At 47.0% G+C, this 26,739-nt stretch overlaps 10 protein-coding genes across 10 annotated transcripts; 4 read left to right on the forward strand and 6 right to left on the reverse strand.

Annotated features, from left to right (window-relative positions):
- Nucleotides 1-914: 914 nt before the first annotated feature.
- On the forward strand, nt 915-1,543 carry GGS22DRAFT_197847 (uncharacterized protein; the record flags this gene model as incomplete). Its single annotated transcript, XM_047966047.1, has 2 exons — nt 915-1,277; nt 1,347-1,543. The coding sequence occupies exons 1-2, from the start codon at nt 1,007-1,009 to the stop codon at nt 1,541-1,543; spliced, it is 468 nt and encodes a 155-aa protein (XP_047821761.1). The 5' UTR covers nt 915-1,006.
- Nucleotides 1,388-3,667, reverse strand: GGS22DRAFT_197855 (uncharacterized protein). The gene has a single exon (XM_047966048.1). It carries the CDS (start codon nt 3,493-3,495, stop codon nt 1,891-1,893), a length of 1,605 nt encoding a protein of 534 aa, XP_047821762.1. The 5' UTR covers nt 3,496-3,667; the 3' UTR covers nt 1,388-1,890.
- A 387-nt stretch (nt 3,668-4,054) lies between these two features.
- GGS22DRAFT_154592 (uncharacterized protein) lies at nt 4,055-5,122 on the forward strand. Its single transcript, XM_047960065.1, has 3 exons — nt 4,055-4,305; nt 4,368-4,642; nt 4,714-5,122. Exons 2-3 carry the CDS (start codon nt 4,486-4,488, stop codon nt 4,938-4,940), a joined length of 384 nt encoding a protein of 127 aa, XP_047821763.1. The 5' UTR covers nt 4,055-4,305; nt 4,368-4,485; the 3' UTR covers nt 4,941-5,122.
- A 132-nt stretch (nt 5,123-5,254) lies between these two features.
- Nucleotides 5,255-7,369, reverse strand: GGS22DRAFT_178052 (general substrate transporter; the record flags this gene model as incomplete). The annotated part of the gene is made up of 7 exons (XM_047963554.1): nt 5,255-5,431; nt 5,576-5,988; nt 6,057-6,261; nt 6,323-6,875; nt 6,973-7,060; nt 7,119-7,256; nt 7,321-7,369. The coding sequence occupies 7 exons, from the start codon at nt 7,367-7,369 to the stop codon at nt 5,255-5,257; spliced, it is 1,623 nt and encodes a 540-aa protein (XP_047821764.1).
- Nucleotides 7,370-10,035: 2,666 nt separating this feature from the next.
- GGS22DRAFT_90641 (uncharacterized protein) lies at nt 10,036-12,887 on the reverse strand. Its single transcript, XM_047968388.1, has 4 exons — nt 12,338-12,887; nt 11,270-12,286; nt 10,501-11,203; nt 10,036-10,448 (listed from the first exon to the last, which is right to left on the reverse strand). The coding sequence occupies exons 1-4, from the start codon at nt 12,763-12,765 to the stop codon at nt 10,122-10,124; spliced, it is 2,475 nt and encodes an 824-aa protein (XP_047821765.1). The 5' UTR covers nt 12,766-12,887; the 3' UTR covers nt 10,036-10,121.
- A 1,375-nt stretch (nt 12,888-14,262) lies between these two features.
- GGS22DRAFT_185314 (glycoside hydrolase family 61 protein) lies at nt 14,263-15,099 on the forward strand (the record flags this gene model as incomplete). The annotated part of the gene is made up of 3 exons (XM_047964309.1): nt 14,263-14,566; nt 14,618-14,876; nt 14,928-15,099. The coding sequence occupies 3 exons, from the start codon at nt 14,263-14,265 to the stop codon at nt 15,097-15,099; spliced, it is 735 nt and encodes a 244-aa protein (XP_047821766.1).
- Nucleotides 15,100-15,825: 726 nt separating this feature from the next.
- GGS22DRAFT_154601 (MFS transporter) lies at nt 15,826-17,816 on the reverse strand. The gene is made up of 3 exons (XM_047960066.1): nt 17,505-17,816; nt 17,057-17,436; nt 15,826-17,002 (listed from the first exon to the last, which is right to left on the reverse strand). Exons 1-3 carry the CDS (start codon nt 17,742-17,744, stop codon nt 15,847-15,849), a joined length of 1,776 nt encoding a protein of 591 aa, XP_047821767.1. The 5' UTR covers nt 17,745-17,816; the 3' UTR covers nt 15,826-15,846.
- Nucleotides 17,817-20,203: 2,387 nt separating this feature from the next.
- GGS22DRAFT_154602 (glycoside hydrolase family 5 protein) lies at nt 20,204-21,838 on the forward strand. Its single transcript, XM_047960067.1, has 4 exons — nt 20,204-20,423; nt 20,475-20,603; nt 20,659-21,260; nt 21,326-21,838. The coding sequence occupies exons 1-4, from the start codon at nt 20,357-20,359 to the stop codon at nt 21,767-21,769; spliced, it is 1,242 nt and encodes a 413-aa protein (XP_047821768.1). The 5' UTR covers nt 20,204-20,356; the 3' UTR covers nt 21,770-21,838.
- A 15-nt stretch (nt 21,839-21,853) lies between these two features.
- Nucleotides 21,854-24,836, reverse strand: GGS22DRAFT_154603 (adenylosuccinate lyase). Its single transcript, XM_047960068.1, has 14 exons — nt 24,410-24,836; nt 24,182-24,345; nt 24,114-24,129; nt 23,989-24,061; nt 23,732-23,801; nt 23,369-23,584; nt 23,210-23,312; nt 23,124-23,151; nt 23,003-23,068; nt 22,837-22,940; nt 22,755-22,783; nt 22,598-22,702; nt 22,315-22,545; nt 21,854-22,233 (listed from the first exon to the last, which is right to left on the reverse strand). The coding sequence occupies exons 1-14, from the start codon at nt 24,561-24,563 to the stop codon at nt 22,135-22,137; spliced, it is 1,458 nt and encodes a 485-aa protein (XP_047821769.1). The 5' UTR covers nt 24,564-24,836; the 3' UTR covers nt 21,854-22,134.
- A 246-nt stretch (nt 24,837-25,082) lies between these two features.
- On the reverse strand, nt 25,083-26,599 carry GGS22DRAFT_154606 (uncharacterized protein). The gene is made up of 2 exons (XM_047960069.1): nt 25,229-26,599; nt 25,083-25,174 (listed from the first exon to the last, which is right to left on the reverse strand). The coding sequence occupies exon 1, from the start codon at nt 26,445-26,447 to the stop codon at nt 25,350-25,352; it is 1,098 nt and encodes a 365-aa protein (XP_047821770.1). The 5' UTR covers nt 26,448-26,599; the 3' UTR covers nt 25,083-25,174; nt 25,229-25,349.
- Nucleotides 26,600-26,739: the final 140 nt, after the last annotated feature.

Here is a 26,739-nt window from a genome sequence, read left to right on the forward strand (position 1 = left end):
CCCAATATCGTAGAATTACGACTCTATTCATTAGAGGAAGCCAACTTGGCGCTATCAGATGAAAGAACTTTTCTACTATGAAACATATGAGAATATCAAGAGGGTAAAATTTAATTAAATGTTTCCAATTATGTGCGAGCAGAGCTACCAAGATCTACCCCTGTATGACATCGCCCTGCCCAAGCTTGCTGCGCCGCATCCCATGTCGTCTCCATCCATATTTATCATATCTCGGATCATTCCGTACAGGTCACTTCGTTTTTGCCGCTTCCATACATATTTCACTGTATACTTAATCTTTCGTACTGATACCTCGAGCTCTCGGAAATATTCGATGAACCTATGAATCCCTGTATATTTCGGTGCGTCTCCATAGCGGAACTCGTCCGTAGGTAAGCACTAGAATATGGAAGCTTACCCCCACAATCAACTATGGAGTAATGGGAATAGCCCACACCCATGCGAACTAATAGCCCTATGGCACTTTCAAAGTGCTGATAGGCCGTACCCCTGGTCGCTTAACGGCAGATATTGCTAATAATAAGATTGGCTTAAACGATACCGAACTTGAGGATCTTATGAACTGCATTCTACGCCTCTATTAGTTTTGTTTCGAGATATCTCAGCTTCATGGGGTTTGGCTTCTTTTTCTGGATACTCAAGTTCTAAATAGAGTAGATCAAATATCTAGAATGGATGTGTTAGGCGAGTATGACGTCGCACGAATCCATGACATACCACCTGCTAAGGAACATGGCAGTGATGGTGATTTCTTCAAAGAAAGTTTTATGAGTTGTAGCTAGTTGAGCAAGTATAAGTATTCACTTGAATCTCCTCTCGATCTATCTATCATCATCATCATCATCATCATCATCATCATCAACAGCAACAGCAACAGCAACTCACACACAACATTCACCAAACCAACAGTACTCGTAACATACCTTCTCCTCACCATCTAAACACATCACCAAGCTTCCCGCCTTCCCAACACTCACCACTCAAAATGAAGACCTCATTCACTTCCGTTTTCTCCCTCATCGCAGTCGTCGCTGCCATCCCGACCACTCTTGCCTCTCCCATCAGAGAAAACGCTTTAGAAGCCCGCGGCGCCAGCGTGCCACCGGTACCGGGCAACAACGAGAGCTGGCACTGCTCCACCCAGGACGACTCACCCGGAACATCAAACATCCAAGTCGGAGCTGACCGCATGTCGACCTGGAACAAGTACTGCGGCGCGAACTCCGATGGTAGCGCCGCGCGCATGGCTGCTGGAGGTAAATCTTTCCTAATCCACCTATCTCACCTCCTTTCTCCCTGTTCATATCACTAACGCCTGTATATAGACGGCTACTCGCTCTTCATAAAGGGAGTCCACGGTCAAGACGGCAGCTTTCCCTGTGCGGATCTCGCCTCTCTATTCATCAAGATCAAGGCCGTCTGCGGCAAGAACATCAACGGAGATGTGAGGGCTGGCGGTAGCATCTGGGTTCCTGGCTACGAAGGAAGAACCTATGTCTACGCCACCGCCGACAGCAAGTGATTCCATCATCTTGAAAAGGGGTATATCGGGCGGAGAGAGTAGCGTTTGATTTTCTTGTCATTGTATTTTTACATTCGGTCGATTTTGTTTTTGTACACTCGTTTCATTAGTTAGAGCCAGTTTTTTTGTTTTGATATCTTTTACCATAGAAGATAGAAAGTATTGATAGCCAAACCCCTATTTTGGTAATCGTGATTACCTATTAAGCCCCTTTCTTGCTGTGTAACGCGGAACTCACTATAATTATAGCGGTTCATAGCCTGCTATATAGGCCTACCTATCAGCATAACCTTATCCATACCCGTGTCCTTAGAGTTCCCATCCCAAACACTCCTCCTATAAACCCATCACTGAAACGCAATCTCCCTAACCAGTCCCGCCTTAACCCACCCCCTAGCAAAATTCCTCCCCAAACCCAAAAGCACCATAATCCACCAACCCCGTCCAATCCAACCATCATACCAAACCCTCCCCTCCACCCCCCTCTCCCTCCTCCTCCTCCTCACAACCCCCCTAACAACCCCCTCAAAAACAACCGCCCCCCCATTCAACCCAAAAAACCAGGCCTCCCCAACCGCCTCCCTCCACTCCCCCCCCAGCACCCCCCTCACCGAAAACGCATGCACAACCGCACTAACCAAAAACCCACCAACAACTTTCCCCACATCCGCGGGCTCCCCATCCCCCTTCCCACACAGTTTCCGCTCAACCCATTCCCCAGGCCAGACACCATACACGAGGAACAGCCGCGCGAACAGGCGATGCCAGCCATACGACCAGAAGCCACGCACGGACGTGACATCCCACACGCGCGTGCTGTACAGCGGCGGGAAGAAGGCCAGCGGACTAGGCGCGAGGGGGCTCAGCGCGATGGCGAAGAGGGAATGGCCTAGGGAGAAAGCGGACATGAGGAAGGCACCTAGGGATGCTGTGAGGAGGAGTTGGAGGGGCATGGATAAGGCGGCGTCGAAGAGGTGCAGTTCATCATCATCGTCATCGTTACCTGGTGTAGTAGAGCTTGATGAAAGGGTTATCGGGGACGCGAGATACCGGACATAAACTGTTCTAATGCAAACCCAACTCACCAGCAGGACGGGCAGAGCGTGGAAAAAGACGCTGTGCACCCGGTTGCGCACGGTGGGCAGCCAGGTCTTCCGCGTGTGCCGGACGTCGGCTGTGGTCCAGGTGAAGCCTACGCCGCGCATGCTGAGCTCGAGCTCGAGGGCCCAGGAGGCGCGGTCGCGGAGCGTCTGCGGCCATCCGGACTCGGTTGTTGCGGTTTCGAGGACGGGGAGGGGAGATGGGCCGCTTAGCGTGTGCTGGACTGCGAGGTAGGATGTGCGCGCGGCGTCGGGGATCGAATCGGACATCCTGCGCGCAATTTCGGTGGAAAGGCTGGAGCGCCTTCGTCTGTTGGGCTGGGTATGTCCTGATTCAGGGGTGGTATTGACTGCGGTACTCCCTTTTTGAGGACGGAGCTCCTCGACTCCTCCGTCTGACCATTTTTTCGTCGCTGCTATGTCCTCCGACACGGGAGGTTCGGGTCTCGGTTTATGCACATATTTGACCCGACGTGGAATATGTTTGAAGAAATAAGGACTGATGAAGAAAGCGTCTATTACCCTACATCCGCCGTAAAGGCCGACGAGGCCGAGCTGGTAGGTAAGTCCGATGCTCTGGGGGACATGGTAGGCAAGGGGGAGACAAAAGAAGAGGAATCCGGCAGTCAAGGCAAGAATATTACGAATTGTTTTGACATAAATTGAATCAATGGCTGGAGGTGGAGGCGGAGCAAGGAGCAATAAAGCTATATAATAAATTAAGGGCGGCAAGATGGCTGCGCTGAATGTGAGAGGCCGGCTTCCAGGTATTGGATGGAGGCCCGGTCGTGGCTGAGTATCGGACACTAGAGCGTGAAGCCGAGACATCGACTCAAATAGGAACGACGCCATTTACGGGATGTATTCGAGTACATGTAGGTACCTATTTCTACCAACATTAAAAAATTTGGAAAAACTGAAGACGACATATGGATTGAAGTTTGAAGCCCCAAACTTTGAAGATACATAGTGGATTCAGTATTATTTGGAGATGACGTTAAACTATCCGGTTGGATGAGACTGATTACCTATGGTTTATGTATGACGTGGATATGAATTCAGCATGCGATTCCATCCCAAGTGCTTACTCCAGCATCTCTAGCTCAAGAATTGACTTATATAAGACACATCTAATAAATGAAACAAAACATCGAATGGTGTTGGTGATGTACCAAGTATGCTGCAATCACCTCATATATTGTATACTACCTATTATGTAATCCTTGGAATTGTAAAAGCCTATGTCGATAGATGGTAAGGTATTTCTATAGGCTAAGCCACTCTTTTTAAGCGGAGATCCGATCTATTGTCAACGTTCTTGGCGTGAATTCAAACCTCTAAGTGTTAGAACATCTCGTATTTGGCGCTGGGCAGTTGATGCCTTCGTACCTAGTCGTCCTCGAGTGGGTCTGACATCGTAAAAATAAAATGACTGTGCATACACCATTCGTAACGCATAACCCTTAGGTGACTTGATTGATGGGCGGTGCTCTTGAAAGATCGGACGTAAAAAGCCGTGAGAAATCTTTGTATTCCTTTACTTTGTTTGCATTGTATTCGCCTCTCACGGTCTCTCTTTTACTTTTTTTCTTTTCCTTTCCAATTAAAGGATCCACGTTGCACCAACAATCAATATTCCGTTCCTTAAATTCTAGTACTTAAGTAAGTCCTTAGTATATAATACTTCATCCAACATCCCTCAGCTAATTCGAGGCGCTTAATAGTTCGATTGAGGTCGTACACGATTATTCCTTGCGTACCTATTAATCAATCAAACACCCCCCCGTTTCCATATTTGAATCACCATCGAGTACCTCGAGTTTATTAGCAGGAAACGGAATAATGAAGATCTTCACACATACCGTTGCCTTTCTCTTGGCGACTACTGGGGTTGGCGCAATGAAGGACTTCAAAGCAGTCGAGTTCGAGAAGAACGATTGTACTGGATGGATCAAGCATTCGAGCATGGGTCTTAAACCGCAATATTGGCAGATCAAGAGTGAGTCTCCTTTCTATTGGATTATTCGGAATGTCCAATGGATTAATTTGTAACTGACAACCATTTCCTAGTGGACAATGACACCAAGAGCGTCTACACCGAAACCACAAACGATGGCATCTATCGATGGTATGCCTTCTCGGGCACGACTGAGATGGGCTGCGACGGAAGGGTGTTAGGCCGTCTCTACAGAGGATGCGCCAGCCTTGCCAAGTATAACGAGACGATCAAGTGCATTCGATGGTGTAGCCTGTGGTCGCACAATGATCACTCATGCAAGGCCATCGGTCAAGATTAGCCTATGCGGCTTCGTAGACAAAAGACTACGGTCAGGGGATGGCAACATCCACACTTTAACAGAACTAGAGGTCGAGACGACCACTTATGATACCCCGTCATTTGATAGATACCAATACAGCATCGCGATTTTTTTTCTTTCGGTTAAGGAAAGCACCACGTGAAGTATCTTTCAATTTTCAATGTCCTGCATATATTTAATAGTTAGCGCGCGAATCTCCATGCCCATTATACTCCCATTTACTTGAAATCCACGACATCCATAGTGAAAATGTCGAAAAGACTATAGTCAAACCCCCCTTTCCCCCTTACCTACTAGGCGGATTCCTCGTGTGTAGGGACCCGTTTAATTCTTGTTAAAGCAATTAATTTGTCTCCATCCCCCTTTGGCTCCATGCTACCAGCAGAACCCGGAACGGAAACCTGGATGTTGCCTTGTTCAATATCCCTCTGCAGTACATCAAGACGGCTGGGCTTTCCATTGGGATGCCACTTCAACAGGAGGTCAGCAATGTCTCCTTTACAAGAGTATTAAGGAGCAACAAATTCCCAACAACCTCTCAATAAAAGTTGGAGGCTCTCTCTGAACAGACCCAAAAGGAAAAAAATAATAAAAGAACTCGTGGCTTTACTTACAGCAGGGCGACCCGAATCAAACAAATCATCCATTTCCTCAAGCGTAAGCCCCGTCGTTTCGTGTGCGAACAGGCTCATATAGATGCAAGCGGCGCCGTTGAAGGCCGCGAATATCATGTACATTTTCCAGTTAATATTCCAGAGAAGCGGCGGCACCGAAAACGCGAGGATCATGTTCCACAGCCAGTTCGATGCCGTGCTGATACTAACCGCCATAGCCCGGACCCTTGGCGGTGGGATCTCGGCTGCGTACGCCCATGAGGTCGGGCCCCAGGTCGATGCGAAAGCCGCCACGAATAGATACGAGCTTGCTACTATTGCCGACGACGCGGGAACGTTGTCGACTACGACCCATGTGATATCGCTACTACCTTGGCCGGTATTTGGTTGGCCGAAGATGGCTTGGAGGGCCCCTATTCCTGCTGTTAGTCCCCAAGAGCTGGTCTACATGGGTGAATTTGTGAAGAGTTCATAGGCGTACCTGAAATGAACAAGAATATCATCATCAAGAAGGAGCCGATGATGAACGTGGGCCTGCGTCCGACCTTGTCTAAAAATAGTATGACAGGCAATGTCAGCACTACGTTAAGCACGTATTGTATAGCGGCGGTTGTAAGGGGCGAGCCAATCTGCGCCGACTCCATAATATAAACAACATAACACATCATAAAGTTGATCCCGCTCAGCTATTCGACCACCGGAGTCAGTATAATATTATATGCCAGCCGTATTCTCGAGCGCGCTTACCTGCGACCACATCTGTACCATCATACCAAGGACCACGCGCTTGAAGATCCGCGGCTGAATAAGCGCTCTAAAGCTAGACAGCGCCTCCTCGCGCTCGAACCTTAGAGCCTCCTCGATCTCTTTGTACTCCGCGAGGACTTTCGAATGGTTAACATCGCCTCGGCCATGAAGATCCGCGATAACCTGGATAGCCTCCTCCCATCGGTCCTGTGATGCGAGCCAGCGCGGGCTATGAGGGAAGAAGAACAGGCCGGCGAAGAGAAGGAAAGCGGGACACATCTGGAGACCCCACGGGATCCGGAAGGCAGCTTCGGATTGATCTGGGTTATCGGGTCCGCCTCCTGTCGTTGCTGTTGTATACTGCATGAAGTATCCCAATAGAATACCCCATGTTATGGCCCACTGCTGGAGCGACACGACCCGGCCGCGGATCTCTTTCGGTGCGATTTCAGACATGTACACAGGAACAATTGAAGATGCAATGCCGACGCAGAGGCCAGAGATGACCCGCCCAACACATAGCATGGCTATATTTTGAGAAGCGCATTGTATACTAATTTGGTCAGACAGACGCTTGCGGGGATAGAGCATGAACCAGGCAATGGTGGGTGTTGGGTTAGGGGGAGTGGGGGTATTTCTTAAAGACATACATTGAACCGATGATCCAAAGGATACATCCCACCTGAAGAGCAACTTTGCGAGAAAACTTGTCTGCGATGAAGGAGCTTGCTAGTGAGCCTATGCCAGGATTCTATTAGTAGATAGTTTACTTTCAAGCTGTTAAGTTAATACATACCGACAAACGAACCAGCGGGCATGGACGCGGTGATTCCACCTTGGCGATAAGAGACTGGGTCGCCGAAGTATCGCTTGTATGCAGAAGTGCCAATAACACCGCTCATGGAGCTGATATCATACCCGAAAATCCCACCTCCTAGATATCAAGGAGCGACGGGTCAGTAAAAGGTGACCGACCTCAAGTGGGTGCGGAGACATACCGAGAGCGGAAAATCCACATATGAGGTACACATTTTTAGCTCGATACATAACAGCAATTAAGAGGGAATTTTCATACACCTCAGAGGAAATATTGATTGTTGGGTTTTTCGAAGAAAAGGTGTAATGAAGAAAACAGACATCCACGCCCCAGCTTCGTTCATAAGGATTTTCTTCGTGTAATGGGAAGAAGGCAATACAAAGATGTGCTTGAAAAGAACCAAGCTGAATAATGATAAGGTCATATTTTTCCTGATACATTATTTAGTTACACCTCTGGTAACTAACAATGTCTTGATGTCTCAATCCGATATCATACGAAAGGAATGTCTATCGGGTAGGGATTCCGCATCCTCTAACAAACCGAGGAGCTATCAGCAGTAACTCTGGGGTAACCCGTACCAGTTACACAGCTCATTGGGATGACAGTCTTCCCTAGCTCCAGTACAAGAGGGGATGTTCTTCAGTGTTGAACGAAGCGAAAGACAGATATCAGATGTTTTGGCTTCTAGGCTGGGGTTAACCGCAGCCACCTAGTCTATCGAAAACCAGTCTCAACTAGCCCTGAGTTTTCTAGCTCTGGTTAGCTGCTTTAGCTCGATGGGGGATCTTCCCCTCGATATGCCTACTGAGCTCTCCATTGGTGCCCGTATCTCAAGGTTGGTGATCGTGTAAGCGGCGGGTTTTGTTTGCCCCTGACTTCGGATGAAGTAAAGACTCATAGTAGATTCTCGATCGGAGTAACGGACGAAAGAAAACTTGGCGTCTTCTCAACGGTCGGCGAATGCACACGTGATTGGAAGATATCATATTCTTCATCACTTGCAAATATCGAAGAAATGCGATGCGATGTTTGGAGTTTCGTAAGCAAACACCAAAACTTGTTGATGAAAAATAGGAAACACCTGCCAATTTCGATGGGAGCATATGCAAAAAACCTTGCATTCCATACCCCTGGGAGTCCCTTTGTAGAAAAAGGGTCAAGGTGAAGGAAATGTCTACCTTGACTTGTACTTGATATATCAGATTGGGGGATGCTGATCTGTTATTGAGAATTTCGGGAGGGATGTCTGGTTGCCCTTGCAGATACAGGCTAGGATGAGTTCACGCGTGCTGCCAAATATAGAGAATGATTGATTTGAAAGCATATGTCGGCGTCTCGAATCGAAAGCACACAAAAAACGCCATCCCGTTCATAAGCTCTGTGATCCATGGCCCCGGAATCCGTCGGGTTGGTTGCGAATACTGCTATCCAATCCTAACAATCGTGCCCTGTTTGCTTAGGCCCATAGTGCGGTGGTCTGATATCTGCATCTGGTAGTCTCGGCCGATAACTTTAGACTCATTGCTATTTTTATGGATTAGAATCGAAGTTTATCACGAGAAGATATGAAATGTGGACGTTGACTAAGAACTTGCCTCTACCTACCTACATAGTCAACCTATTTTCAATATGAAGCGCCCAGTGAGATAAAGCATTTGTGTATCGACAATTGTGCATCTAACGCTAGAGCTCACCAAACTTGAGCCCTGTCAAAAGAAACACAAGAAGGGGGTCTAGACATATAGTAATGTAACATAAGAAATAACAATTGATGTCATGCAGCATCGTGCAACCGCGACGTGCCTACCAACAAGCTATCCATTTTGCCCTTTGGATTTGGCAATTAATTTCTAGGCAAGTCGAAAGTAAATACGTTTCACCTAATATCTTCAAGTCTCGGATTTAGCATATTGAGAAACTGGGTGTCTTGTCGCGCTAGATAATTCCAAAAAGTTGGATGCAAAGGTGCAAAAGCTTCAACGAACGAATTGTACGAGAAAAATGGTGGATTTGTAAGCGCAAAGCTTACATAAACAAGGACTCGAAGATTCAAGGTTGTATTACTAACACATTTATCGACTTACGTAATTAAGAATAAAATTGAAATGTTGGCAGGTGTGATATACACAGCAAGTTTACCTACATGTACGTAGCTGCTATGGATTTTATAGGACTACAAAGTAGTTAATATAATAAATCTCAGCTATTTACTATAATCCCTGCTGGTCGCATTGCGAGTGTTCCGTTACGCTCTCTTCATGATCTCCTCTCCGAAGCCCGGCATGAAGCCCAGCGAACAGTGAGAAAATGAGCAAGTACGACTCTTGAATAAGAGATGACTTGCATCTAGTGAAACAAGAAATCTATGTGAAGGTCAGCATAGCGCAAGGCGAAGGTTTTTAGTTTAAACCTAGGTGCCTGATCAGTAGAGCAGTAGATGGTCAAGTCAGTCACGTCCATGATCTCCACTGGAGATAATTAGGTAATAATATAACAACAAGGAAAACTCTGAATTATATCCCCTGCCACTTAGTTCCAAACCATTAAGGTTCGCGAAAATGGTGCAAGGGGGGCGATAGAATTGCATGGCCGAAAATTGACGAACGACGTAGGGCGTGTCGGCTTGAGCTTTCCAGCTGCTATGGTACATAAGGCTGCTTCTGCATGGCAGCGAACGATGAAAGAAAAAGAAAACGGGGTAAAATCAGGAAATAGAAGTAATAGCATCGGGCATTGAAACGTCGTCTTGATGTCATATGTGCCGTGTGCGTAGAACTGCAACGATATCCGGGGAATCCAGGTAAACATCCTTTTCCTGACAGGATCAGCCGTCCTCCACAAAACGCCATGCTATGCTTCGCTATCAAGTAATCAATTGTGTCGAATCCCCCAAGGTCTAGAATCTATACGGCTGCCAACGGAAGTGGTGCAGTGTGGGGGCTTACGGGAATCTACCTACGGTGTATCCTCATTCTCAAGCTACCACTCTGCCCAGCCGTTGTAGGATTCTGTCGTCGGCTTAGGTAGCTTGGATAATTCACGTAGACGGTTGCGTTGCTCCGTAAAAGACGTATAATCGCCGCCGAATAGAGGACCGAGGATGGAATCACCAAAAGGGTCGTCTTTAGGATTCTCGCCATTAGCAACTTCATACATGCGGTCTTTAAGAATCTCATAAGCCTCTCGAAAAAAGTTGATAATCATTTCGGTGTTGAAAGAACCACCTGAAACGTCGTTCTCCGGGTTGTTGGGATCCATGATAGAGAGACGGTCGTAGTTGCGGTAAGTAAAACCTCTCACTTCACTCTGAATTCATAGTTAGCATGCATAGTAGCGAAAGATACTTCATAAGACTCACTTTAGGAATAAGACCAGGAGGGTTCACACGAATTGCCACCTCCTTGTACCGAAAGTGGTTGCCATAATAATCGAAAAATTCCATGAGTGTATCCCCCAAGTGCCACGCGGGAAACATATCCCCGCTCTGGACCTGCGGTAGTTGATCAAGGAGGTGTACAACCATGCACATGATTGAGAATCCACCGATACCGCCGTTGACGGGCTCATTAAGCCCTCGCATCAGGAGGAATTGCTTCACTAGAGATACGATGGATGGCATCGAAGGGTATCGGTCTTTCCAATGGGCGAACGTTGCGATAGCATGACGACCGTCCATTTTTTCAAAGGAGAGGTCGACCTTAAGGAAAGATAAACTGTCGACGAACTTAACAAGAGGAACTTTAGCCTTAGAAATGACCTCGACGTTGTCGTCCTCGGCGAACCCGCCTACTCGGAGGTAATTCTGTAAAGCGAACAGGTGGTTTCTTTTAGAGTACTTCGGAATGTGGTCAATGACATAGCTGTTGGAACAGACGGCTATATCCATGTCGGCGGTCGGGAGGTACATGCCAGACATATACGATCCAAAAGCATAAAGATCAACGTCCGGCCACTTTCTCCGAATAGCCTTGCCAAGTCGATCGATTAATTGTTGTCGGACATCGATCTCAAAATAGCGTGGAGAGACCCAAAGATAGAAATCAACAATCTCTTGATGGAGTCTGCGGGTATTAGAAATGATATTAGAAATGGTCTTGATAGAGGTAGAGATAAGGGAAAAAGCTTACCGGCTACCAGGACTGAAAGAGTTATTTACGTGGTCTGCCTTGAACCATGGGCAAGGCTCATCCTTAGGTAGCCACCAGGGTAGGATATTTCCACCTTTATCCATCTTCTTTACTGGCCTGCCCGATGCACGTGATTTTTGAGAAGATGAATAAGACTTGATATTGTCATCGAAGGTGCGCTTTCGATTGCCAAGAGAAGTAGAAGCCGTTAGGTCGATGGGGTTTGATTTGTTACCCAGAGAATTTTCATGGGAAGTGGAATTGCGTGTGTGGGATTCTGCAGATGCAATTCGGTTTTCGGTAGAAGGAGAAGTTGTTGCGGTTGCCCCGCGTAAGTCGCGTAAAGTAGAAATTTTAGCGCCTGCCTTGGTGGTTGATTCTTGTCCATATCGAGTCTGTCCCTTTGACTCACTGTTGCTGGGCAGGTCACGAACCTTATCATCATTATCATTGAAGTCACATGAAATAAAATCCAACCCTTCTATCTGCGCAGCTGGTTTTTTAGCTTCTGCCTCTACCCTAGCCTTGCGGATTAGCTGCACCATATCTTTCTTTTTGCGCGAAGTCTCATCAGGCGGTGGGAGTGCTGTGTATGGGTCTGGATTCGACCATTTCGGCGCCTCTTGTTCTGCAGCGGTTGCAGTGGTAGATGTACGTGCGCGTTTGCTAACAGGCTCAGCAACATCTGTGTCCGAATTGTCCGATATATCCATCTCGGTCTCATCGCTGTCAGAAAGTTCATCGACATCTCTGTAAGTTACTCGCCCTTTAGTGTCGCCTAGCATGAGTTCCGGGTCCTCGTCGTGCTTCTTAAGCAGTAGGAGTCGTGCAGATGGCTTCGTTTTTTCTCTGCGTTCACCCCGTCGCCCATAGCCAGTACCCTGTTGGGGTTGGTATGAATTATGTTGGCGTCTGCGATCATCCGTACGACGAGGGCGGCCATTGCGACCTTCCTGTCTACCATTTTCGTTACGGCGGGATTGATAAGGTGCAGTTCGTTCATCGTTGTAGTTGTTCCTACTATTATAAGTATGACGAGATGATTGACGGGGACTGTATTCATCATACGCTCTTGGGGCATGTTGATCTCGATCCCTTTCTCTATCCCTCGGACGGTAGGATTCGTAGGACTCGACGCCAGGCGGAGGTTCTACGCGAAAGGTGAAGTCGCCTTGAGGAGGGCGGTAATTATCGCGATCATGATCACGATCGCGGTCGCGGTCGCGATAATCTCCGTCATTTCGACGGCGGTCTTCTTGGCGGTTTCGGCGCAAATCAGAATAAGGGCCTCGAAATTGATGTTCATCTCGACGGTCTTGTTGGGTGTAGTGGTCGTTCCATTGTCGCGATGGACCATCTGCAGGCGGTGGGTACGAAGACTGCGCCGGTCGATCATACCTCTCATTGCCATAGGAAGATGGCGGCGGCGGAGGCGGAGGCAGTGGAAGGCCAGATGAGGTTGGCGGAGGCGGCGGTGGATAGGTATTCCTATACATCTTGGGCAAATAGGTTGTTCGATTCTTGTCTGCCGTTGGACGTGAAGTTGAAAAGGTTAAAAGGTTAGGTTACGAACTTGTGAGGAAATGGAAGGATTGAAAAAATGGTGGGTACGCTTAACGCAATAGGGTAAGCTACTGGTGAACCTACGCAGTGAATGCCCCTCTGAAAACACGGGTTAGGGGCAGGGGTAATATTTATAAGAAGAACCCCACACTAAAAATCAGCGACTGGATTCCTTTTAGCAACAGACAAAGTTCATCAAAGCTTCGAGTCACTCGGGTCTATCCCCATTCGTAATCCATTTCTCTTGACACATTGAAACGAGATACATTTTGCACCAAATCAATGAGATTCAAATCAATGAGAATTTTCAATATATATACAGTACTCAAAGTATACAATTCACTCAGAATGAGTATATATAACTATGGGTGACATACAGAATGTTATATCACTTACTTACGCCAATATCCCCCAGTCCGCCTATCAGTAACTTACACATGCTACAGCACCTGGCAGGCAATAAATGCCGGTGGATGTCAGCTTGGATTATTACGTTAGGCAATTTTTCAATTACCTAATCCCTGGAAAAATCAACATTACTAAGCAGATTCCGCTTTCATTCATTAGGTAAGGAATGCTTTGCCTACCTAGTAGTACCTAGTAATCAATGGTATTTCATAACTACCTAGGTATTGTAGGTGTAATCCATCGAAAATTTCAGACCAACTAGTAACTCAACTTTCGGTAATGGTATTGAGCAGCCTCTATATATAAACACCTCGTACCTATTAGGACTCAGGTACCCACATACCTGGCAGGAGTCTATGTACATACGAGTAACGATACACACTTGAAGCTATCATGCCATGGGACTGAGCCACAAGTTCACTGGTTCTTACCTGCCAATTGAGCCAAACCACCAAAAGACGACAATCACAAGTCGGACAACTTGCGATCTATCACAGCTGATATGGCCAGTCTGTAATAGAAGCCCGTGTTGACAACCATATATATGAACGAATTATACCTAAGTACACGTGGATAACTCTACGGAGCTATCTATGGTATATATAGTAGAAATATCTTGTGGTTTGATCTAACTCAGATTTCTATGCCGTCCCATGTCCATTCGTGCGGGCGAGTGGCGGAATCTCGAAGAAATTTCGATCCTCCCTGTACATCTTCCAAGTGACACGAAATAAGCCTCTACTCAAGACACATACCAACTATTCACTACCGACCCCATGGGGAATCAATCGACGGACGGATGGTACGGTAATATGTCCAGCCGTGTCGGCTTGGCTTGCACTTCTACTGGCCGCTTAAATTCCTCTATATTGCCACGGACATCTAGACGCCGCGCCCCCAGATTAGGCTTGAGCAATTCTATCTATAAGTGAGTCTACGGTTCCTAGCTCATAAGATTTTTTTAAGGGTTCCAACCCTCCAAGAACTCAAACCGGTTACTCTACGCGTACACTTGGGCAACTATGAAGGTACAATCGATTATCCTGAGCCTGGCGGCTCTGGCCTCCGGTCATACCATCTTCCAGAAGATGTCCGTTAACGGGGTAGATCAAGGCCAGCTCAAGGGTGTTCGTGCTCCTGATAGCGATTACCCTATCCAAAACGTCAATGATGCCTCTTTTGCATGCAACAAGGATCTCAAGCATGTTGATAGCACCGTCATCACCGTCCCAGCTGGAGCGAAAGTTGGTGCATGGTGGGGGCATGTTATTGGGGGTGCGCAGTCAGCAAATGACCCAGACAATCCCATTGCGAAGAGCCACAAAGGTGATATAAACCCCTTTTACATGGTTTTCGGACGTAATTAACCTCTCCCAGGCCCCATCATTGTATACCTTGCCAAGGTGGACAATGCTGCTACGGCCCAGGCAACCGGTCTTAAATGGTTCAAGGTAGCCGAAGACGGGCTAAGCAACGGGCAGTGGGGAGTCGATAAGATGATCTCTAACAACGGATGGCATTACTTCACGATGCCCCAATGCATTGCACCAGGCGATTACCTAATGCGCGTGGAATTAATCGCTCTACACGGCGCCCAAAACCAAGGACAAGCTCAGTTCTATATGGAATGCGCTCAGTAAGACAGACTCTCCTTTAACATGTTACCCCTATTTCTAACACAATGCAGAATCCGCATCACTGGCTCCGGGACCAACGCCGGTTCAGACTTTGTTAGCTTCCCCGGAGCATACAAGGCGAGCGACCCCGGTATTCTCGTTTCCATCTACGACACAACCGGAAACCCGTACATGGGCGGGAAACAGTACACGATCCCGGGCCCGAAGGTACTCACTTGCTAGACATAAGGCATCGCGGTTCCAAGAATACAGATCCCATCGGCGAAAGTCATGGCCACGTATTTAAGCAAACTCTGCTATACCTGTATGTATAAATAATCTCAATGGTATCTAAGGTGCATTTGGGGTCATGAAATTCTTAGCATGCATAACTCTGGCATTTATTGATAGAACTAGTGTAATAGGTACCTGATCTAAAACTGGTGATTCTAGAAAATCTGAGCCATGAATTAGCGCATGTCGTTGTTCAAAAGACAATAATCTGTACCTATCTTATAGCCTGCAGGCTCCTAATATACAGCAGCCAAGAGGCCTAACGACTCACTGATGAACTAACTTGCTAGGCGAGTAGGTACCCATGCACTTGCCCGCGCAGCTTCCTTGCCATTGCCTCATTGGGCAACACTCAACTGTGGATGAAGAGCCTGATTGGCTTCGATTAAATCCCGCCGAGACCGCCTAGAAATAATTCGTAGGCCCCTATAGTTAGGGCTACTAGGTACTAGGTAGATATTAGGTCAAAAATTAGGTATGACAAGATTTAAGAGAATATCCATCTGTTCTATCCGCTTCGAATTCCCTTGTCTATGTCTATAATAGATATTCTAACTAATATTCGGAGTTAGGTACATTTATAAATTGCATACCTAGTACGCATGCAAGATTGATATTGAAAAAACGAAATGTATGCCAACGAAAAAGGCCGAAAAAGGCCGAAAAAGCTCAGCGCAGGTTTTCGCATTAATAGTCCTATGAACCGTCCTTGATCTCGTTTTCGCTTTCCTTAATATGTGGCTCTACGGACTTCTCGTCGGTAGAAGACCCATCTTGGCCCCCCTCGGCAGATTTCTTCTCTGGCTGTTTCAGGGACATCCAGTCCATAAAAAGAGGGCCGAAGATAGATAACGCGCTGACGGCAACGGCAACATAAAAGGTCTGGGTTACGGCGTCGTTGTAAGCTTGTAGAACAGCCGGAAGCTGGTCAGGTGGGACGAGATCTCGGATGGCGGTAACACCACCGTTGACAATGGTGCTGGAGTTAAGATCGGGAGCATTAGCGGTAAGATTTTTGATCAATTGATTCTGAAAAATAGTTTGAGCTACGGCCAGGAAGATGGAGGAAGCAAGTGTTTGGGTAAAAGTCATGATGGAAGTGGCCATAGCCATATCCTCCAAAGGAACGGCGACCTGTGCTACAAGCATAACATTCTGGGCGCCTATCCCAGCACCGGCTGCAAGCACTACCTGGTAGCCGAACCAATACCCAATGGTAGAGTCGACTTTTAGAGTGCTAAGGAGGCCCGCACCAACGGCTGTGATAGCGGAAGAAACGATAAGTAGCGGGGTGAACATCGCTAACGCAGTAGCTAACCCACCCCCAATTATAGCGAAGATAACCAGACCGAGGATACTAGGTAAGTTCATGAGGCCGGATGTAGTAGCATCAACTCCCTTGATCGCCTGGAACCAAATTGGCAAGTAATATGAGAAAACGAACACGGCGCCGCTTATACATACACCATACCACACGCCACCCAAGATGTTCTTGTTCTTTAAAATGCGCAACGGGACGGTCGCTCGATCTTTCTGATAAATTTCAACGCCCCAAAATACAATGCCCAATATGCCGAAAACAACGAATAGGGCAATAATCCGCCCGTTATCCCAAGCATATTGAGCACCTCCCCATTGCAAAGCCAAGAGCAAGGAAATAATCGATGGAATCAGAAAGAAGGTACCAGGAAGGTCGAATTGTTTGATTTGCTCTTTCCATGGCAGTCCAGGTTGTGTCGCCGGCTTAGTGGGCAAGAAGAAAATCAAGCACGCGACGGCGACGCCACCGAGCGGAAGATTGATATAAAAACACCAACGCCATGTTAAATGGTCCGTAAAGGCGCCGCCCAGACTATCGCTCAAGTTAGACGATATTAATACACTAGGATCGGAGGATGCTACTCACAGGGGGCCTGCGACACTCGCAATACCATGCATGCTTGACAATAGACCAGTATAGATAGGTCGCTGTCTCAGAGGGACCGAAGTTGCTAAAATAATAATAGCACCAGCGAAGATTCCTGCCCCGCCCACTCCAGAAACGGCTCTTCCTACGATGAGCACGGTCGAGGAAGGGGAGACGCCAGCGATGAGGGAACCAATCTCGAACAGGACGATTCCGACCAAAAATACCCATTTCACAGGATACATGATGTAGAACTTGCCGAACATCAACTGGAAAGCGCATACGGCGAAGAGATACGAGCTCCCATACCACGCAACATCATTTAATGAGTTGAAGTCGTTAGTGATGCGGGGAATGGCGGTTGCAAGAATGGTGCTGTCCTGCGCAAGCGTAAGATTAGAAATTTTGTATTCGAACAGGCGTTAAGTTCCAGCAACAGAAGACTTACCAATGACACAACAAGCAGGGCCATGCAGAGAGCAATTGTCAAGAGAACCAACTTCCAGAACGAAGGATACTCCTGCTCAACATCACCAGTCGCTACCTCGACAGCAGGCTCGCTCTTCTCCAAATCTTGAGCACCTTGAACAATCTTTTCGCCTTGTGAGTCTTCCTGGCGAGATTGCATGACCTCTTCTTGATTATTAACCTTTTCAGGCGTCGCAGAAGTGTCGTCGGGGGGCCGCATCGCTAATAGTGTCTAGCCTCTAGATACCGTCTACATCTAGTAAATTGAAGAAACAAAACAAAAAGAGTGAACCAGAAAACTACCAATGCATTATAAAATTAAGGCAACGTCGCAAATCGAGGCGATCTTCATAGATATACATTTCTATGACATGGATGAGTCAGACCGCGATTCGCAGTCGTATTCACGAGCCAGTGATATCGAATCCTGTGTGGCATTGCTACAAACGTTCCAGCTGATATGCGATTGCGACGCTGAAATAGGAGCTGCAGACAGTAATAAGCGATAATCGCTTGCCCTACGAACTACGGCCGGGGTGTATCGCAACTGCCGTCTGGGGAACTGCAGGTACCCGTACTCCACTAGTACCGTTCTCGCTGGGCAAGAGCACCACTAATATTTCCGCGGAGAGAGCATTCAATGCTGGTGGTTAGCTTTGTTACTACCTTCACAATCCAGACATACCTGCGGTTTCATATGTATTATATCTACAAGACCCGTTGCGACTTCGTCCGTCCTGGTCTTACGATATTCATCTACAGCTATATCGAAATGAAATTCTATGAGGACGCTCCGATTTCTCGAGTGCGTACAGACGCATTAATATTAAGACGATTGTGGATATTAAAGAGGGAAAAAAAACTAAGCTTAAAGAAACAAGGCATCATTCGCAATATTGTTTCTGGGTTGTCGCCATCAAATAAGGGAATTCGTCCTGTTCTACCAATAGCTTATTATTTAAAGCCCCCAACGAAGAGTTCCTAGGTCGATGTGCAGGGGACAAGCCGCTAAGCTTCTACCCTGGCGTTGTTTCTAGCGAATACCTAGTGGCTGGGGTTTCTCTCAATGGCAGCAAGAAATAAATCCCACAGAATTTGGCCAAAGGCCGCCGAAGATTGCGGCGTTCCTCATATGCCGCCTGAAGCAGCATAGATTTAGCGCATGCAGCGGTAATTAATTACCTACAACACATTCTTTTTCTACACAATACCTACCTGCTTACTTACAGATAACTTGCCATTTTATCGAGAAATTAATGAAATGCGCGAAGTCTGGGAGAATGCCTACCTAGGACCTATGTATCTAGGTAGGTAAGTAGGTGATTTTGGAATAATAAATTATCAATCGTTGAGTCAACCACGAGAGCAATGGCAGAAGAGAATTGCTACCCCCATCTACTGCTAGGGGAAATCGTCATACCTTCAGGTCCTAGCAGGTAGCGAGAAAAGCCTCGCCTGTCATTTCGGTGAGATTAACTTAGGACAAAGGCGTCTTGTCTCCCTTCGGAGTTCCGATTCTAATAATAATTGTTAGTGACGTCTTCAAGTGCGTGAGGCATCTACTCACAATAGCGCTAGAACCTTGAAGGCGTCTTGGGCGTCGAACCGTACACACATATCCCAACCAGCGTGAGTTTTTTTCGAGTCGTTGTATCTCAATGCTGCACTAACATTCTGATTCTCAAAAAGGAATATGGGGGGGACGGGGCGCTATCGTCGCTAAATTTGGTCATCCCAGAGTATCATTCCCCTAAGTTACTTGGTCAGGTATCGCTAAAGTCCAAAGACCAAGCTTCGACCCAATCCCTAGGTATGACCATGCGATCATATTAAAGATATCACGGTTGTCCTAGTAGAATATATCTAAAGCGACATATTCGGTGGGCGACAGAGACGCTTATGGCGTGAACAGCACGAGAAACATACGACCCCCTATTTTTCATTGATCGGAGCGTACTCGGTGGATTGACACTGCTAATCAGCCTCCTTTCTATGAACTATTAGGTATGTTACAACAGGATAAAAATAGGATTGCGAGCTTCCTAGAAAACAGTTACCTAGGTATTCATAAGAAATACCCTAAGAGAAAAAGCAAAAATGAACAAGAACAACTTACTATTGGGAAACAGATGCGAGATTAAGTACCTATATATGTACCCAGAGAAGGCGGTAGCTGAGGTTCATCTACTCGGCTAATGCACCTATAAACACTAGTTCTTTAGCTGGCTTAAGCTTAATGTCCCATGGGGATGGGGTGTCAGGACATAGCTGTCGATAAAAATAGAATCTGCATCAATCAATGTCCATCAGCCCTAACACTGGAGGCGCAACAGCAATTTCTACAGAGGCGGCCACCGACGGACGAGCAGATATACTATGTACTGGCAAGCAAGTGTCTTTGAGTTACTGTTAGACATGAGATACCAAGTTCTAGAGTTGATCTCAGGAGAACATTACAACACAAGCAAAGCTTGAAGAGAAAAGAAACTTCTGACGCATCAATAAGCACCATGGATTTTGAAGCTGAAGTCGTTATTCAATATGGCTGACGCCATCTTCTCATGAAAACAGGTAGGTGACAATACCTTCATGGGCCATGGGCCAGGGGGGCGATCCTATAGAGCCTCAAATGCGCCCTTATCCCTCCGAGCTGACCCTAAAAATAAACATACCTAGGTAGCTATCACGTCCTTAGCAGTGCCGGTATAAAACATGGACATCTCCGTAAACCAATGTTCTTGTTTTCCATTCTCTTCACCCTAAGTTTCTCATCCAAAGACAGTCTTTTCCGCAGGAGAGACTTCGATATTCGTTGGCTCTTTCTTCATCAAGATGCTGTCGAAGTCAGTCGTAACGGCTGTCCTAGTTTTTGCTAGCGCCAGGGTTACCACCGCCATCCGTAAGACATTATCCATTTGATTCCCAGGAAATTCGCTAACAATCACACCAGCCCTCGAGTCCACAAGCGAATCCGCCCAGCCCAGCAAGCGATGGCTCAACAGTGGCAAGGTCCGCGGTGTCAATCTCGGGTCGCAATTCATCATTGAACCATGGATGGCCGGGGATGAATGGAAAAGCAGTAAGTAAACCCCTATACCTCTCAAAGCACCAACATCTCACACCCATCACCACAGTGGGCTGCAGCGGCGACGACCACGACGAATGGTCATGCGTCCAGCACCTAGGCCAAGAAGCAGCAAACGCGGCCTTCAAAAACCACTGGAACACCTGGACGACGCAAGAAGACATCAACCTGATCAAGAGCTACGGGCTAAACACGGTGCGCATCCCGGTCGGATACTGGATCCACGAAGAACTCGTGCAGTCGGACGAGCACTTCCCACAAGGCGGGCTGTCCTACCTGGACCGACTAGTCGGATGGTGCGCCGACGCAGGGCTGTACGTGATTATGGACCTGCACGGGGGTCCCGGCTCGCAATCCGTCAGGCAATCATTCACCGGGCACACAGTCGACAACCCAGGCTTCTACACCTCGGCGAACTACGAGCGCGCGTACCAGTTCCTCGAGTGGATGACAGAGCGGATCCACACGAACGAGAGCTACCGCACCGTCGGCGCCCTCGAGCTCATCAACGAGCCCGTCAGCAGCCGCGACTACCCCTCGCAAGCCGCGGGTATGATCGCGAACTACTATCCCACGGCCTGGACGCGCATCCGCGGTGTCGAGTCGAGGCTTAATGTGGCGGAAGACCATCAAGTGCATATCCAGATGATGGTAATACCCCCTCTCCCCCCTCTCGGAAATTTCTGTGTAAGTATAAGTACTAACAATACCAATAGGATCAGGACTGGGGCTCAGGCAACCCGTCAAGCAATCTCCCCTCCACCACGAACGCACTATACGACGACCACCGGTACCTCAAATGGGACCCATCCGTAGATAAAACCAAGAGCGCCTACATGAGCGCAGCATGCAGCGACTACCGCGGAGGCAATGACGTGATTGTGGGCGAGTGGTCCATCTCCGTAGCCGACGACGTAGAAAACGGGTCCGAGTTCCAGATCGACGGCAATCCGCCCGACCAAGTGGAATGGTATCAGAAATTCTGGGCCGCGCAGGTGACCTCGTACGAGAAGTCCGGGGGCTGGGTGTTCTGGTCGTGGAAGTGTAATTGGATCGGTGGTAGGAACGAGTGGCGGTGGTGCTACAAGTCCGCCGTCGAGGCCAAAGTCATTCCTATGGATGCCGGGAGTGCTGCGAGCCTCAACCCCTGCTCAAGTTAATAGCGGGAGGGAGACAGATTCGATTTCTAAAACCACGCTCCATTTTTGTTACATTATATAATAAGACGCAAGTCATATTTTATTCACATGATGAATAGCCTCGTGTAAGGAATTCCATGTCGTGCCACACTGAGCTTTTTCTACCTGTAATGTAACGACTCTCCCCGTGTCTTTTTGCTATACAGACCTTTTTTTCCTCCGTACCTCGCGGCGTAATTATCGTAACCACGAACTCCGTGCTGCATATAAACGAAAATAAAAACAAAATAAACGTGATGGATTGTTTCGAAGCCACCGCGATAGGCTTTATCCAAGGGGCCTAGCATCTCAACGAAGTGCTGACATTGAAGTTTTCCTTGGGGCGATTAGAGACTGAGTTGAGCAGTCTCGGCCTTGGAGATGTACTCCTGGTATGGCTCTAGCTTCTTCTCGATCACACCTCCTTTGCCACAGTATCTTTCAACCTAAAAATATTTAATCAGCGGCTGTTTCACGCCAAAAGCCGTAACAAGTATCATAAACGAAAAATGAGATTAAAGACTTACGATTACGGCACTTCGACCAGTGTAAAGTCTAGGGTCCAACATCTCATCGAGGTCACCCCAAATGTCCTTGAAGTAATCATCCTTCTTAATGCGCTCGATGAGATCATTGTTACCACCCTCGTGCTTGACAACATGGCTCGCTTCGTGTGAGAGTACTCTGACCTTCTCATGGGCTTCCTGTCGAGAACCTCCCTTAGAGACAATCTTCATGAGGATAGCTTCGGTAATCATCTAACATTTGAGGTTAGAAGTTGTTTATCATAGAGAAATGAAATAAACGTACGAAGGGGAGTTCCTGTCTGTTACGCGATTCGATTCGCTTGGGGTAAACAACTAAACCGTTGGTTACGTTGTCAAGTCCAATCAAGATAGCATCTGCAAGAAGGAACTAGCGATTGTTAGTTTCCATATGGTTATTCTAAAGGGGCGTTGCGGCTTACCATTTCAGGAATGTCAATGCGACGGATAGCTGTAAATTTTACATGTTAGCGATATCTATTTGAAATCGGAACAGCTACTTACCGCTATCGTCCAGAGACCTCTCCAACCATTGTGCTGAGAATGTGTTGGAGAAGTTGACTGGAAGGCTTGCAAGTTTGCGACCAAGAGAGCAGATGCGCTCAGAACTGAGATAGAATAAGTTAGTGTCATAGGTTGGTTTAACACTACGAAGCAATATATAGCGTACCGCATGGGGTTCCTTTTGTATGCCATAGCAGAACTTCCGATCTGATCTTTCTCGAATGGCTCTTCTCTAATAACGGTTATTAGTTTATGATAGCATAAATCTCGATGCTAATGTTACTAACAATTCCTTGAGATTGGCAAGATGGCGAACTAAGATGGTCAGTTTCTGATATTATTATCTGATCTTATGGGATTGGTAGACACTTACTGTCAGATGTAATACGTTGCGCGGTAGCACCCAATCCGGCGATAGCGTTAGCCACTCGTAGGTCGACCTTTCGTGTATAAGTCTGGGTTGAGATAGAATAGCACTACAACAATGAGAGTCAACACTTCTATCTCTTACGGTGAGTGGTGAAACGCTTACGCTGGGGAACCCAGCCTTCTTGCACAGAAGAACATTCAATTGATCAACCTTGGATTCATCGCCTCCAAATAGCTCAAGGAAGGATGCCTGAGTTCCAGTTGTACCCTGGCCTCCTCGAAATTGGAGTTCCTTGCGCACATGTTCAATGTCTTCAAGGTCCATGACAAGTTCCTGGATCCATTGGGCGGCTCGCTTTCCAACTGTAATTAATTGAGCCTAATAATAGGTAATTATCAGCGATTTTATTCGTTCATGTTTGGTAATGATAATAACCCCTATGGCTCTCATGAGGTATCCTTCGAAAGCTTGAGCTATCGCTAACGGTGGGGAATCAAGCTACGATTGGCTGGAGAGAAGACTTACAGGCTGGTAATGTGTGTAACCAAGAGTTGGTTCATCTTTCCATTGTTGCGCAAAGTTGGATAGGTTACTATATCAAGTCAGCTCCTTTCTCTATGGCGTCTCATACGTAACTGGTCGTTTCGTTCTCGAGATGCACGATATGGGATATATATAGCAAAAATAGGTGCCCGTATTATTACATACTACATTGCGTCAGCTTTTTTATCTCGTGAATATTGTATTAAGTCATATATCCAGTCCTTGAAGAACTTACCCTAATGACCTTGGCTAGCTTAGGAAGGAGAAGGTCCATGGCATCGCGTATGAGGATCAGTTCGGTGTTATCAGTAACTACAAGAGAATTAACAACATAATAGTGAAGAGGAACCGCGTCGCAGGGTACCATAGCATGAAGTGGCCTACGGGGCATTAGCACGTAGAAGATTAAACAAGTTCACGATATAATCATACCCCAGCATGGATGATACCAGCTGCCGCCGGTGCTACGACACCATAAGCATGGACATGGCCCATGACATCGTGTCGGCGACGGCGCTCCTCCTCTATTGCGATATCGAAATCATCGTCCGTTACAGTGAGATGGGCTCGCAACTGCTCGAGTGCTTCGTCCGTGACTGTAGTATTGCTACAGGTCAATACAGATTTCTATGGTCGCTAAACCAATAGTCAAAGTCTTACTAGTCTCAAGACCGAGTTCCTTCTCGGATTCAGCAAGCCACAGCCAGAGTTTGCGCCAAGTGCTGTGCCTGCTTCTCTGGCTGAAAAGCTTTTTCATCTCCTCGCTAGAATAGCGGGAATCAAGAGGCGTCTTGTAATAATCGTAACCGGCCATGGTTGAAGGTCGTTATGCGAAGCTAGACAGCTATAGTAGCTAGGTAGGTGATCGACGTGAGACTATGATTTATCGCGCAGTAAATAGTAAAACGAGCGCGCAGCGCAAACTCCTCTTCTCTTCTCGTCAATGGAAGAAAGGAGATAAATAACCCGAGGCAAGAAATCCCGTGGAAATAATCTAACCTGATCAGCTCAAGGTAGGTCACACGGAACGAAAAGAAATAAATTAGCTTGGTAGTCTCTTGGGTTATGTTTTTATGTATGATCTGATTATGCAGTAGATGCAAAGAATACCATGCGATGTTTTCTGTTACTAAATCGCAATTTTCATATTGCCAATGGCGGGGCTAAAATTCTTAATGGAGGGGTAAATCAAGCTAGAAAGGGTAAGCGGTATCTAATGAGCCAGGGCACCGGCTACAATAGCTAGCTTCCTATTGGCCAATTCAGTCACCTGCGGACTATATCATGCGAGTTTGTACGCTGTCGGTATGCGACAATGTGAAATATTTCTTATGGAGTATGGAGTATAGAGCGTTATACTTCCTTCAACCCAATCTAATTGGTTTGGTTGGCTAGGATATATCTGCCTAGGTAGACAAGGCATATCTGGAACATGATATTAGTTTAAACCCTTTAACACATTCGTCCACTGTAGCTTACACTCACGGGGAAGACTTCCGGCTATTTGGATTGAAGTGCTGTCTTGGCCTGAAACCTGCATCTCTCATCCTAATTTTGAGAAAAAACAGCTATCGTCGATGCGCTATCTTTATGAATTAACTCACAAAGTATCGTCCGGCGGCATATCCCAACTTCTTATTGGTCTTCCTTTCTGCTTCCTCTTCCCGAGAGCCGTACCGCCGCCACCAACAAAATTCATAACCCACTCCCATACCTTTCGAGTCTTGAGTAACTGCGGGTGTGCCGGCTTCTTCGACGAGACATCCCTCATGATGTATAAACCGCCTCGATCAGCTCTGTCCAACTTCCTCCGGTAGAGAAGATCAATCTTGGTGAGACTCTTCCTCAGACTGTGTCCATGTACTTTCTTCATGAAAACACTCAGCGCAACATTACGGAGAAGCACGATATCCTGTCTACGAAGCTCCTTAAGGGTCTTAGCTGAGGATTCGTCGGATTCTGCCGATAGCCAGAAACTGACGCTGAAACCGGACTTTGTCTCGTCGCCGACAAGTAATTCAACGAGAGATCTTGTTGCGCCCCATCTAGTTTTCACAGTACGTGGCTCTGCGATGGATATTATGCCGACTATGAGATTAACCGTCATCGTCTGGGGCGAGATGGATTGGAGATACGGCCCAGCTGGTAAATCTTCAAGATCGCTCAAATGACCTAATTGAGGAAGCAATTGTTTGTTTTGACGGGCAGAAGAACTACTACCCTGCGTCGATAAATACGTACTCATATCCTCAGTGGTGTTCAACGAAGACTCGTCGGTACTCAAGCTCAAAGTCGGTAGCTGGGACGATGGTATATCATTATGGATAGCAAGAGAATGGTCGTAGAATTTGTCTAGTATTTCCTGGCTCATTCTACTAGTATCTGCCAAGTCGGAGGTAGACTCATGAGAGGCGGTAAAGGCCGTGAAGAAGCCTTCATCTCCACGGTAATCGGACGTTATTTGATGAAGCTGGGAGAAACCGGTTGGTAAGGTTGTTTTCTCCAAGGGTATAGATCGCCAAAGAGCAACATCTAGAGCGGATCCTAGAACCTCATCCGTGGTTACTAGATTCGGTGTGTCCTCAATGCGAGCAAATTTTGCGATGGGATCCAAGAATTTGTTAAGGAGGTTTGACTCATCCCAGTTAAGTTTATGAGTTTCCGGTGCACCTGCGAGGATCAGGATTTTTCGCACCATGGCGACCTAAAGAAAACCATTATTCCACTACCGAGTTTAGATACTTTCAATTTATATAAGCAAATCTTGTTGGAAAAAGCGTCGATTTCGAACTCGTCGTGGAAGCTGGATGGTTGTTGTATTATTAGATGGAGTTGAGAGAAAGGAGGAAGTTTAACCAGGTAATGCCATCCCAGCATTTGCTATAATAGTGGATTCCAGTGGTTTTGCATAGCGCTTTCTTTAGCGGTTCAGCCCCACATCCCCACCCAGTATGAACATTCTGTTTGTTGACGTAGCCTTGCCTTAGCCA

The sequence above is a fragment of the Annulohypoxylon maeteangense genome (assembly GCF_022496945.1).
Source record: "Annulohypoxylon maeteangense strain CBS 123835 unplaced genomic scaffold GGS22scaffold_3, whole genome shotgun sequence".
Taxonomy (NCBI): Eukaryota; Fungi; Ascomycota; class Sordariomycetes; order Xylariales; family Hypoxylaceae; genus Annulohypoxylon; species Annulohypoxylon maeteangense.